Source organism: Colletotrichum higginsianum, chromosome 6 (genome assembly GCF_001672515.1).
Source record: "Colletotrichum higginsianum IMI 349063 chromosome 6, whole genome shotgun sequence".
NCBI classification, from domain to species: Eukaryota; Fungi; Ascomycota; class Sordariomycetes; order Glomerellales; family Glomerellaceae; genus Colletotrichum; species Colletotrichum higginsianum.
This window is the reverse complement of record NC_030959.1, coordinates 1,846,129-1,859,031: the sequence shown is the minus strand read 5'-3', so window position 1 is coordinate 1,859,031 and position 12,903 is coordinate 1,846,129. Positions and strand designations below refer to the sequence as shown.

Here is a 12,903-nt window from a genome sequence, read left to right as displayed (position 1 = left end):
TTCCGTTTTCCAAAAAGGTACTAGATACGAGGGTACGAGTAGACCGATAAGTCCAAGGCAAGGTAGGCGGTACTCTGCGCACTTGCGCTTGCCCTGCCTCAACTCTCACAACTCCTTCTTCCTGCTGCCTTCTGGACTGGGGCGATTGCTTTGGGCCGATTCATCGAAGAAAGAGACCCATGCCTCCTAGCCCCTGAAACCACACGGGAGACAATGCCTCAGACCGCAACTTCTCTACTAGATGACTTTCTCCAGATTGATTCGTTCTTTTTGGGTTGCGGTCCTGTGGATGAAAGTGGGTGATGAGTGCAGCCCGAAACCCGCTGCCTCCAAAGCCAAGGTACCCTATCTATCTACTTAGGTACCTAGGTATCTTTCAGGCTGTGATGTACCTACGGTAGGTAGGTAGGTAGGTACAATGTAGTTAACCCCCAAACTCCTCTATCCTCCGCCTGGAATTTTGCTTGATTCAACTTTTGTGGTCGCTCCCAAACACACCGGGCACAAAGCAAGGCAAACCCGGGACATACCGCGCAGCTGATCCCCATCCATGACCCACTCGGCTTTCTTTTTTCCCTTCCATTTTTTCCCTTCTTTTTTTCTGTTGCACCAGCGGCGGGCTGTCATCCAGTTTCCCCGCCGCCATCACCGCTGTTTGGGATCGGGCTTTTGGAACCTCGGGACGCCGCTCTTCCAATAAGAGCCCCTGCTTTGCATGTTGTCCCTCTCTCTCGCCCCTTGTTCCCGGACGGTGGACAAGAGTGAATTCCGGGTTCGATGGAACTCTCACTGCCGCTTGCGCCGCCACTCGCCTCTCTCGACACTAATCAACTATTCCCCAGCTTCTAGATTCTTCCTTCTTCTCTAACAGCAGTGCTGTTATGAACTCACTGCCAGGGCTAAGGGGACGAAGGGCATATATGGGACTTGCAATTTGGTGTGTTTCCTGCTTCAAAACTGCGCTATTTCCAAATCTCGGATGCCATGGCAGGAAATGGATTTCAGGGCACTACGGTGACTCCCTTTGATTGCAGTCATTTCGCTACGAGTCTGCCCTGCCCGACGAAGATGTGCGGTGGGAGCTCATTGCTTGCGAGATCACCGGAGAAGAAGTCTAGCTACCCATTCTGATGTGCTATTGTCGTCGATTACCTGCTACAGGCGCGACACCGCTCGGAAGAATATGTACTCTTGTGTGGCATGCCAAATCAGATGCGATTACGTGGGCGTCGGACCCGGGGCCGAACGACATCCAAATCTCATGTTCACGCATGTCGCTTGTCTTAACGAGAGTCGGGACCATAACAGTAGTCAACTCCAACACAACTTGCGCACTCCAGCCTTCACAGACTATGGATCGTGGTGCCCGCCGCGAACGGATGTTTGGCCCTCAAATGATCAATCCATATGATGGCATCTAGGCATACAGCAGACCCCATCATGTCGAAAACTGGTACATTGAGACTTTTCTCCCGGACCCGTCGTTCCGATGCTTCGGTTTGGCCGTTGTGGCCAAGGAGGTTCAACACCAACAAAGTGTGTCGAATCCAATGCCCTAGAAACAAAGTACGGGCATAGCTTGCATACGCCATCAACACCGCTTGTCCTCATTCTGTATCCTATCCTCTACAGCCAACCCCTCCCCCCCCCCTGCGCTTCACGCAAACACCGACTCAACTTGTGACGCCAGGCTTTCTGAGCCTCTCACAAGCGGCCAAGTGGACGACATGGCAGGCACGCGACTGGCTGCGTCTTCATGTGCGGCCAATCTCGGGCTCTTGGGGGGCACCTTCGTCTTTGGTTCTGGAAAACCCAAGACATTCCCCCAAACGAGAGTAGGACAGCGGCCCCCCCGGCCCCTCGACTAAATGTCATAGTGGACTGAACCCACCTGCTCACGGGGCAATTACCTGCGCGTCCCAGACAGATCCTCAATGGGACCGTACTGGCTTGTTGTTGTTGTTATTGGGGGGGGGCAAAGTAAGGCCCAGAAGGGCACTGGTACGCTACCGAGACGTCTTGTTCTTTACTTGTTTTACTTGTTATTCACCGTCAGTCAACCCCCTCGCGGTGATGGTTGTTCTTTGACAGGATCCGGGCTCGCCTTACCAGACCGTTCCTGGTGTCTTCTCATCAACGCCTATCCCCATCGGGCTGGTCAATGGTTTTGCCCACCGTATGATGGATCATGACAGGCCCGCAAGAAACTGACAGGTTTTCCCGTTGCGCGCCCTGACCGAGGTATTCACCGGCCGCCGTGATGCTTGAAAAGCCGAAGCCCGACTAATAGCTGATCTGACAGCTGATGCTGTGGGACGTGAGCGACGAGCATACGCCGACAGCTACTGCTCCAGCTTGAGCCCAGGTTGCATCGAAGATGCCCCCTACAGAGTAATACAAGGGAGGAACACTCAAGGGTGGCTCAGTCGGGCGCAGAGATGAGGGCGTCGACGTACTTGAGGCTTCGTTATCACGCAACATAATGCCAGTGCCGAAAAGAGGGCACCGGGAGGATCGGTAAGTAGGTTTCACACTCCCGTGTGAGTGTGCCGAAGTACTGAGCAGTTTCCAACTGGGAATTTCCAGCCGGCCCCTTGGGCTAACTGTATTACAATGAACACGAAGAAAAACCAGGCGCTGTTAAAAGACCAAAATCGTTGCCCAGTATCCTATTCATTTCCTGCTTTGTACCTTGCCTCATACGCAAATTTTCAGGTTCCCACGTCTATACCGCTTCTCGCCAGCGCGTGATATGAAAAACCCAATGAGTATTTTCAACCATAGGCTAAACGCTTGATGGGCGTTGATCATCTGCGCAGGAACCCGGAAGTCTAATAGGTTGGGACAACGAAGGATAGCACGGGGAGAGGACTGAGCCATGACGTGCCGCACCTCTCTCGGGCAGCTCTAGGCGGCCAGACGAGGCGAGACAGGACATGACAGCCAACCCACTTGGCGTTGGATTCAACCCGCCTTCCTGGATGGCGGGCACCTGTCAGATGGGACAGGGCTTGCTCGTCTCGTCGCGATGCGTTGGCGGTAAGAACCTACGCGGGTAGGGCAGCCTTCCTCACTATTCATCTATACAGTTCCGGGTGTGATGGGTGGTCTACTTGCAAGGCGCAGCAAGGTATGTGTGTTGGCGTGCATGTTTTCTGTCCAGTAGTTTTTCGGAACTGCATGCAGCAAGCCACACCTCACTCGTTCCTGTTCCTATCGGCGATGTATACCCATGTGAGAAGAATATGATATATGCCTCAAATGGAAAGTGTTCCCTGCCGGTGAGTACCTCATTGCAGAAGAAAAGGAAGAAGAGGAAGAAGAAGAAATTGCCCGCTTCTTCCACTGGCCCAATCCGGATTGGACGAGCGACATGGTCGGTAACTCATGCCTTTTATTTGTGGAAAGCGGTTTCCATTTCAATGATCATCCAAACCTTCCGTGCCTGCCCAGCTGGCTTGCGCAGAGAAATCCTAGCCGACATGCAGCAGTGTGCGTCCCTTTGCAAGGCGCATGATGATGACGGCCTGATGGCCTGACGGGAAAATCACCAGCCCACCCCCGTCAGCTACTACCAGCGCCGTCCCCCCCTCTTCACGGAAGGAATGGACGAGGTGTGGACATGTATATCTCTTTCTACATGGGACGGTAAGAGGTTTTGTACGGGCTCTGCCTGCTTCAGTACGCGGCGGGTTGACGCGAGGGAGGCTCTTGTTGCAGAGAACGAAAATTCAGGCTTGCGATGTGGACATGTGACCTCGCCGGATGCTTCCTTGAGATTTGCGAAAGCGTCGAGGGGGGGGGGGGGAGAAGCAGCCGAACCTCCTCCCTCCTCGCATCAGTTTAATCGAATAAATCGGGCCGATGGAAGGTTGGACGAAATGAGTGTCTTGTTACCCCCGTACGACGGTCGAACCCTGCCTCGTGGTGCATATAAACACTTTTTTTTTTATGATATTCGAGCGATGTTCACCGGAATAATGCGAAGCAGAGTGTAATCGCAGGTAAGCGCGGTGCATCTCCGTCGAGATTGTGAATGTTCTACCTGCCCTATATCATCATTCTATACCCGCAACCTGATATCCTTCTCCGTCTAGTGCTTTTTTGTACGCCCAAACGCCAGGCCTTCAAATGCCATCCAAGGTAAATGACACCCCTCCTCCCCCTCACCAGGCTACTAGATTAAGCAAAGTGGATGCCCTCGGAGTTGAGGGCGGACAGAAGCTTCAAAAAGTCCGTTTCGTCGCACGAGCGCGCGCGCTTCTCCAGCAGACCGGTGCTCTCGAGCGCGCGTTCAATCTTGCTCCGGACGAGCGCGGCGACCTTTGTCTTCTTGCGCTTGCTCTTGGTCTTCTCGGGCGCCTTGCCGGCAGCGGCACCAAGCTCCTTGAAGAACTCGGGGGTGTCGTCGTCCATGGGCTCGACATCGTCATTGTCATCTGCGCCAACGTCCTCGTCGTCGTCCATCTCCATGACGTCGTCTTCATCGTCCTCGACGAGGGAATCGTCCAGGGGCACGTTGTTCATGGCTGCCCATGTGCGGTAGTTCTGTTTTGTGAGCAAATCAAAGTACCGCTGAGTAGACGGACGTCTCGAGGAACTTACCTTCTCGAGCATCTGAAGCACTTCCTTGGTACCGAGCCAGCTGGTTTTGATGTCAGAATAGTTGGCTTATGCAACATATGTACGGTATCCTTCCTACCTTGCCCTCATCGTTCTGTTCTTACGGTTGAAGCACTATCATTGATTGTTAAAGGGAGAACGCTCCAAGTCGTGCCGGTTCAGTACTCACAACGCGGAGAAGACCGTCGAACTCTTCGAAGGCGATGGTGGGACGCTCGGCTCCTTGCTTGGGCACAATGCGCACAACACAAGAGTCAACCTGTGGCGGCGGCCGGAAGTTGGCCTTGGAAACCTTCATCTACGGGGCTGTCAGTGAATTTAGTCGGGGTTAATTAGCTGTGCTGTGCCTGTCACCCACCACGTTGGAGCATGTAGCCCAGAAATTGGCGTTGACGCTCAATCTTCCGTAGAGCTTGTCTCCAGGCTTGGCAACCAGTCTCTGACCGAACTCCAGCTGGAACATAAGAATCGCTTGTCGCGGTGGCTTGGGCATGGCGAGCATCTTGAAAACGAGTGGCGACGAAATCTAGCAGTGGGTTAGCCCTGTGGTCCATGTGGCAAGATTTTGATTGACTTACCTGGTAAGGAGTGTTGGAGATCAGAACATCGAAAGGAACCCATTCAACCTGAGTTTCGCTGTTAGCAAACCCCAATTCACGGCAAGCAGGGCCGCCAGCAATCCACCATAGAGTGCCACAGTGCCTGCAAGAACCAGCCTTCGGGGCAGGGGCGAAGCTAACCTTGATAGCATCTCCGAGCATGACCTCGAGCTTGCGCTGCTCGGGCGTTCCTTGCACACGCTGTGTATCCTGTCAGTCCCTGAGCATCGTCCTGCCTGCGTGATGCCCTACCTTGGTGACTTCGGCCGCCATTCGAGGGTCAAACTCGATCGCGATGAGCTTCTTTGACTTCTCCAGTATCCTAACCGTCAAGTTACCGGTTCCGGGACCAATCTCTAGAACGGTATCCGTGGGCTTGAGCCCGGCTTTCTGAATGGATCTGTTCAGTATACGGTTCGTCGTGGGCATGGCATGTATAGGCATACATGTACAATCGCGTCCGCCACGCCGGGGTTCTTCAAGATATGTTGACCAACGTTTGTCTGCAAAGGTATTAGAACGTGTTCGAGACCATCATAGCACTTTACATACGTTGAACTTGAACACATTGTTGGTTTTTTGGGAGGGTCGAGAGTACGGGCCGGATGAGGAGGAGGCGGCGTTCCGCTTAGGAGCTTTGGCCTTCCCCATTTTGTCTGTCTCTTCGCAAACGTTGTATTAAAGGGTAAAACCTCTGCAGAGTACTCGTACGTGTACTTTTCGAAAGCGTGAGCGAATACGATCCTGGAATCTTGATGATGTCGAAGTCTGCGGTGAAGATGGAGGGGCAGCCTTTTGGAAATTTTAGTGGACCCAATCCACTAAAGGTCGTGGCGGCAGGGATTCCACACTTTAAAAACTTTAGTACCACTTCAGCCTTGCGCAGCTCTGGAGCTGCAGCCGCTCCCAAGATCTCCCTGCCTTTTCCACATCACTCCAGGCGGTGCGCATTGGGCCCAAATTTCCAGATCAACAAAGAGAGAACTGCGCACTCGATACAATGTCTGGAAGACGCGACTTTTTGAGCCAGCCGGCTCCCGAGAACTACGTTGCCGGTCTTGGTCGAGGCGCCACCGGCTTTACGACGCGATCCGATTTGGGCCCTGCGCGTGAAGGACCAACAGAAGATCAAATCAAGGAGGCTGTCGCAAAGCGGGCAGCGCAGCTTGGACTTGGAACCGACGGCAAAAAGGCGGACGACAACGAAAACGACGATGACGACCGATTCAAAGATCCCGACAACGAGGTTGGCCTGTTCGCTGGTGGCGTATACGACAAGGACGACGAGGAGGCCGATAGGATATGGAAGGAGGTAGACGAGAAGATGGCAAGGAGGCGACAAAAACAACGAGAAGCGCGCGAAAAGGCCGAGCAGGAGGAATATGAGCGGAAGAACCCCAAGATCCAGCAGCAGTTTGCAGACCTCAAGAGAGCGCTTTCGACAGTCACGGACGACGAATGGGCAAACCTCCCCGAGGTTGGAGATCTGACAGGAAAGAATCGCAGGAGCAAGCAGAACTTGCGCCAGAGATTCTATGCCGTTCCCGACAGCGTTCTTGCTGCCGCAAGAGACTCGTCCGAACTGGGCACCACCGTTGCAGAGGATGGCGCTTCATCAAGCGCAGACGCAACAGACGGTACGATGACAAATTTCGCAAAGATCGGTGCTGCGAGAGACAAAGTTCTCAAGTCAAGACTTGAACAAGCGTCCCAGGACGGTACTGAGTCGGTCGCTGGCAGCGCGTCGACAATAGATCCCAAGGGCTATATCACCAGCTTGAACAAGAGTGTCCTGAATGAGTCGCAAGCTCAAGTTGGGGACATCAACCGTGTCCGCGAGCTCTTGACCTCTGTCATCAAAACCAATCCGAACAATGCGCCAGGTTGGATCGCGGCCGCGCGGCTGGAGGAGCTGGCAGGCAAGACAGTTGCTGCGCGCAATGTAATTGCGCGGGGATGTACCCACTGCCCCAAGAGCGAGGACGTCTGGTTAGAGAACATCCGGCTTAACGAGGGCAAGAACGCCAAGATCATTGCTGCGGAAGCCATCAAGAAAAACGACCGGTCAGTGCGTCTCTGGGTCGAGGCGATGAGACTGGAGAACGAACCCAGAGCGAAAAAGAGAGTCATCAGACTCGCCCTAGACCACATTCCCGAATCCGAGGCTCTCTGGAAAGAAGCGGTCAACCTGGAAGAAGATCCGGAAGATGCTCGGCTGCTGCTGGCCAAAGCAACAGAGCTTATACCCCTATCCGTTGATCTGTGGTTGGCATTGGCAAGACTGGAAAGTCCCGAAAACGCCCAAAAGGTACTCAACAGGGCCCGCAAAGCGGTTCCCACCTCTCACGAGATTTGGATCGCTGCCGCTCGTCTGCAGGAGCAGCTGGGCGAGGGCACCAAGGTGAACGTCATGAAACGTGCCGTCGCGGTTCTCGTCAAGGAATCTGCCATGCCTAAGCGCGAGGAGTGGATTGGCGAAGCCGAGAAGTGCGAGGAGGAGGGCGCTGTCATTACCTGCGGAAACATCATCAGAGAGACCTTGGGCTACGGTCTGGACGAGGATGACGACCGCAAAGACACCTGGATGGAGGATGCAAGAAGTAGCATCAACCGCGGCATGTACGAGACTGCGCGGGCTATTTACTCCTACGCGCTACGTATTTTCGTCAACAGCAGGACATTATGGATGGCCGCCGCCGACCTGGAGAGAAACCACGGAACGAAGGAGTCTCTTGCTCAGGTCTTGGAGAAGGCTGTCGAAGCATGCCCCAAGAGCGAGGTATTGTGGATGATGCTGGCCAAGGAGAAGTGGCAAGCTGGCGAAGTCGACAATGCCAGGCTGGTGCTTGCCAGAGCCTTCAAGTCAAATCCGGACAACGAAGACATTTGGCTCGCCGCCGTCAAGCTCGAAGCTGAGAATGGGGAAACCGAGCGCGCACGAAAGCTACTGGAGGAAGCGCGGGACCAGGCCCCCACAGACCGCGTGTGGATGAAGAGCGTGGTGTTCGAGAGAGTGCTGGGCAACAGCGACGCAGCGTTGGACCTCGTTCAACGGGCTCTGCAGTACTTCCCGGCCACGGCTAAGTTGTGGATGCTCAAGGGACAAATCTACGAAGACCTTGATAAGGTCGGTCAGGCGCGGGAGGCGTACAGCACAGGCGTTAAGGCGGTACCCAAATCGGTCCCCCTGTGGCTCCTTTACTCCCGCCTGGAAGAGAAGGCCGGACTGGTTGTCAAGGCTCGGAGCGTTCTTGACCGAGCCCGATTGGCCGTTCCCAAGTCGCCAGAGCTATGGTGCGAGTCTGTCCGCATCGAGCGACGTGCGGGAAACATCAATCAGGCCAAGTCGCTCATGGCCAAGGCACTTCAAGAAGTACCGAAGAGTGGTATCCTTTGGAGTGAGCAGATCTGGCACCTGGAGCCACGCACGCAGCGGAAGCCACGGTCACTGGAGGCCATCAAGAAGGTGGATAACGACCCGATCCTTTTTGTGGCCGTGGCCCGTATCTTCTGGGGTGAACGCAAGCTCGAGAAGGCTCAGAATTGGTTCGAAAAGGCGCTGGTGCTGGACAGCGACAACGGCGACACCTGGGCTTGGTATTACAAGTTCCTGCTCCAGCACGGCACAGACGTACGTTTCCCGTTCACCAGGCCGAAGCTTAACGTTCATAAACTAACTGGATCCCAGGAGAAACGAGCGGACGTCATTAACAAGTGCGTCTTGAACGAGCCTCGACACGGGGAATACTGGCAGGCGATCGCCAAGCAGCCTGCCAATGCTCGGAAAGGCACCGAAGAAATTCTTAAGATGGTGGCAGAAAGGTTAGAGAAATGATATCATGTAAATGTATGTGTATTCGACCAAAATCCTGCTGCGTCGAGAGAAGAAATGAACAAGTCACGCAACAACGTTGCCAGGCGCTAGGCAATGAAAATCGATGGGAAGCCAACAGACTTATATTCAGCGAATTGAGACAACCTATTAGAATTGGTTCATATCACACAAGACTCCTATCCCCGAGTTGAAATCGCAACCGATGCCCCGTGTCATGATGGATCCGTATAAACAGGTTTGAAAGGAAGAAACGCCATAACCCTGCGAGCTTATTTGCCGCCGAACCAGCTGGAGATGCCGCTCTTGGCTTTTGCGGCCTCGTCCTCGACCTTTTTATCAAAGGCGTCAACCTTCTTCAGGGCCTCCGCCTTCGCGTCCTTGGCGTAAGCCTCAACGTTGCTCTTGGTCGCGGAGAACTTCTTGTCGGCCTCAGCAACCTGTGAGAGTGATTAGTCGGCCGACAAAACCGAGTTCACCTAAAAGATGGCAGGGTAATGAAAACGGGAAAACATGAAAACGGGAAAACCCACAGCAGAGTCGAGCTTCGCGCCGGCCTCGTCCAGTTTGGCACCGACCTGGGCGCCCTTGTTCTGGGCGTCAGGGGTGCGACCGCCGGGGAGGTGCGACTTGACCTCGGCGGATGCCTTGTGTACGTCACCTATTGACGCATTGGTTAGGACCTCGAGGCTTTTGTGCGGCCAAAGAGATAGCGAGTGATGAGGTGGACGTACTTTCAAACTTAGCCTCGGCGGCCTTGGGGTTGCCGCCTGCGCTGTAGAGGTAGTAGCCGATGCCACCAGCGGCGGAGAGACCGAGGAAGATGGGAGCCTTGGACTTGGACATGTTTGTGGATTGTGGATGTCTGTAGAGGAAGGTGACTAGTCGTTTCTCGGAGCGAATGGGCTGTATATGTAACTTGTTTGTCGAGATGGGCGAACTATGATTGATTGAATTGTAAGAGGAAGAAAGAGAGGAACAGAAGCCGTCTTGGAGGATGGCACGATGTATTAGTACGGTCGAATCACGGGCGCCACAAGCCCTTGCCTCATTCCGCGCGGTTACATCCTTCTCCCACTTCTGCACTTCTGGCGCATTTCGCACCAGTGAGCGACCATAACTCACCTAACTGGCTAGGCAAGGAATTTCAAGCAACGGAAGCTCCTGGTTGACGTGAGGGTGTGAGAGATACATGACGTAGAGCAACATGAATGCGGGGAATGGTAGGTAGCTTTCCCCAGCCGCTCCTGGCCGAATCCTGCACCCAAGCGGGAACCACAACCAGCGTGCACAGGCCATATGTTTAGAAGGGACAAACTCGGTACCTTGATCCCCCCCTTTCCACGCCGCACAGAGACATTCTTTCCAGGTCTAATGCCAAACCCACTCCAGTTTGTCATAGCTGTCATACCGATGATATTTCTTTTTCTTCTCGTCTCGACAACACCTCACTGAGTCGTAGCCCGATCATCTTGGTTGACTCCTACGCCGGCTGAAAGGCCGCCCTGTGGCTCCCGAATCACCCATTGCGTCCTGCCGCGGCACATTTCGATTCGGCAGCGTTGGTCTGGGCTAATAGGCTCTCTGGCATGCAGAGCTGACGACAAGGGTGCTCGACGCCTCGAAAAACATTGTGACATCGCAGGCATTACATCATCAACGGGACCTGAGGACCCGCCGCTTCATGCCCTGGCCTTACCTCTGTTTCTCGCCTCTCCGACCAAGCCCGCTGCGCCCTCCCGCCGCACAGCTCGCGCATTGTACTAACCTTGTCCGGCGTCTTCGGTTGGCTACTACCAGGCTGGTGACGATTTAGCTCATGCTGCCTTGGTCCGAAAGCGCGGTTCCCGACTGATTTCCTCATACAACTGGCCTGTAGTGTAGAACCATCCACTTCACAGCGCATCCAGTCCGTAGCCTCGTTATCTGGGGCTTCTTCCTCACTACGACCTTTTTGCCCCCTTTCCACCCCTTGACGGTGCGCCTGGGAAAACCGTCCCTCTACAGTCGTGGGTTGGCAATGTCTGGGTAGCCCAGTCTCTATTCGTGTGTTCCAACATCCCAGGATCAGTGCCGTCATTAGCTCTGCGAAGCTAGATCATGCCCAGCTTGGTACTGCATTTCTCCACTTGCGTCTCCCTTTGCGGCGTCGGGTCTTGGGGCCGCGTGATAGTGGTAACCGTTTGACGTCCGGCACACGAAGCTCTGACACGTAGCGATGCCATCGTTTCGAAGCTCTCGACGGGTTACCGGCCTAAAAGACAGTGATTACGACCACGAAATTAACCTCGTCAACCACGACGAACGCGTTGCATCGCCGAGCATTGAGACCATTGGTGGAGCTACCCGTGTCTCGACAGGATCACAACTGCTTCGGGACGAAAACGAAGAGGGTGACCATGATGCCAACACAAATACGAACGGCGAAACAGGCCACAACGCTGGCGTCGCCGACTCCCCTAGGCAATCGATAGATCAAGAACGGAACCAGCACCCCAAACCCGCAAAGCGGCAAAAGGCGTCAGCGCTCGAGCTTCAAGTTACAACGGCTACTACGGCGCCTTCAATCGAAATCGAAGGTAAGCCCATTGCGTGCCACTCGGAAAACTGAGATCAACTCCTGACGTTTCTCTCGATGTAGGACCTACGCCGCATGAGGCTTCAGTGCCCGCACGAAGTGGCACTCAAAGAACAAGACCGACCACGGCGGAACGGGAAACGGCCGTTGATGTGCTGTGGGAGAACGAGAGAGGTTGTATAGCTTGCGGTGTCGCCCTCTTTTCTGGGAAGGCTCTGGGTAGCCTCGACCCCTCGCCATGGCAGAACCAGTTTCACAAGACGAGTCCCACAACGACGAAGACAGCCCAAGTCCCCGATCCATCCTGGGAATGGGCATGGCCTGAGTGGAGAGTACATCGTCCAGAAGGTGTGGCCATGGATCAGTTTGGGTGGCAATACTCCTTCATGTTCTCCAAGAAGTTCTCGTGGCATGGGCCAAAGTGGTGGAATTCCTTTGTTCGCAAAAGGTGCTGGGTTCGCAAGCGAATCAAGAAGAAGCCCGAGGATATTTCAGACGACCCGCATATGCTGAACTCAGACTATTTCACCGTCATGCCTGCTAATCATAGCCGCTCTTCTAGTATTGCTGGCAGCCGGCGAGGGAGCATCAGCAAGACGAGCGTACAGACGAGCATGGCGGAGGAGGAAAAGCCCGATATTGAAGACGTCCGGACGTTGATGGCGGTCTTGCGAGCTTCCCGAATTGACCGCGAGAAGATCGAGGCCGTCGAAAACTACCTATCCCATGCCAGAGACAACCTCGAGCACTTGCAGGACGAGATGCACGACATCATGGGCATCTTTGTGTTTCAGGCCTCGAGGAGGCTTCTGCTGAGTCGCTTGACGCAGATTTATGACGACGCAGTCGCCACAGATGAGCAGCAGGGGGGTATGGACAAGGCAAAAGAGAGAAAGGAACACCTTGCCGCTGCGATTAAGCATGCTGACGAGGAGGTAAAAAGATTGTCATATTGGAGCGATGTTAAGGGTCTGGCAGAGAACGGCGAGGCTAAGCACGCTGTCGCAGAAGACGAAGGATGGAACGAGGGCTGGCAGGGTGTGGACCAGAGTGGCCCAGCCCACGCCAACTTTGGCGCCCTACCTGGGTCGCCCAAAAAGTAATAATGATGAGGGGAGACTTATTTTCTTGTATACCCGGCTTTATATATACAGTTTTGTTAGTCGTCGTTGTTATCCTGGGACAAGCAGCTGCTTACCTCTTGAGTGTGAAGCGTTGCAACTGACTCGGCACTTCATTAGCCTACAGAGTATGTACGTACCCTGGGTAGT

General features: G+C 54.3%; 4 protein-coding genes across 4 annotated transcripts; 2 read left to right on the top strand and 2 right to left on the bottom strand.

Annotated features, from left to right (window-relative positions):
• Window positions 1-4,182: 4,182 nt before the first annotated feature.
• CH63R_08968 (rRNA adenine N(6)-methyltransferase) lies at window positions 4,183-5,791 on the bottom strand (the record flags this gene model as incomplete). The annotated part of the gene is made up of 8 exons (XM_018303942.1): window positions 4,183-4,548; window positions 4,606-4,645; window positions 4,703-4,737; window positions 4,793-4,921; window positions 4,982-5,149; window positions 5,202-5,423; window positions 5,475-5,612; window positions 5,669-5,791. 8 exons carry the CDS (start codon window positions 5,789-5,791, stop codon window positions 4,183-4,185), a joined length of 1,221 nt encoding a protein of 406 aa, XP_018155965.1.
• A 431-nt stretch (window positions 5,792-6,222) lies between these two features.
• Window positions 6,223-9,057, top strand: CH63R_08967 (PRP1 splicing factor; the record flags this gene model as incomplete). Its single annotated transcript, XM_018303941.1, has 2 exons — window positions 6,223-8,853; window positions 8,911-9,057. The coding sequence occupies 2 exons, from the start codon at window positions 6,223-6,225 to the stop codon at window positions 9,055-9,057; spliced, it is 2,778 nt and encodes a 925-aa protein (XP_018155964.1).
• Window positions 9,058-9,326: 269 nt separating this feature from the next.
• Window positions 9,327-9,900, bottom strand: CH63R_08966 (uncharacterized protein; the record flags this gene model as incomplete). The annotated part of the gene is made up of 3 exons (XM_018303940.1): window positions 9,327-9,494; window positions 9,588-9,715; window positions 9,789-9,900. The coding sequence occupies 3 exons, from the start codon at window positions 9,898-9,900 to the stop codon at window positions 9,327-9,329; spliced, it is 408 nt and encodes a 135-aa protein (XP_018155963.1).
• Window positions 9,901-11,272: 1,372 nt separating this feature from the next.
• Window positions 11,273-12,735, top strand: CH63R_08965 (Meiotically up-regulated 65 protein; the record flags this gene model as incomplete). Its single annotated transcript, XM_018303939.1, has 2 exons — window positions 11,273-11,633; window positions 11,696-12,735. 2 exons carry the CDS (start codon window positions 11,273-11,275, stop codon window positions 12,733-12,735), a joined length of 1,401 nt encoding a protein of 466 aa, XP_018155962.1.
• Between the last annotated feature and the right edge of the window lie 168 nt (window positions 12,736-12,903).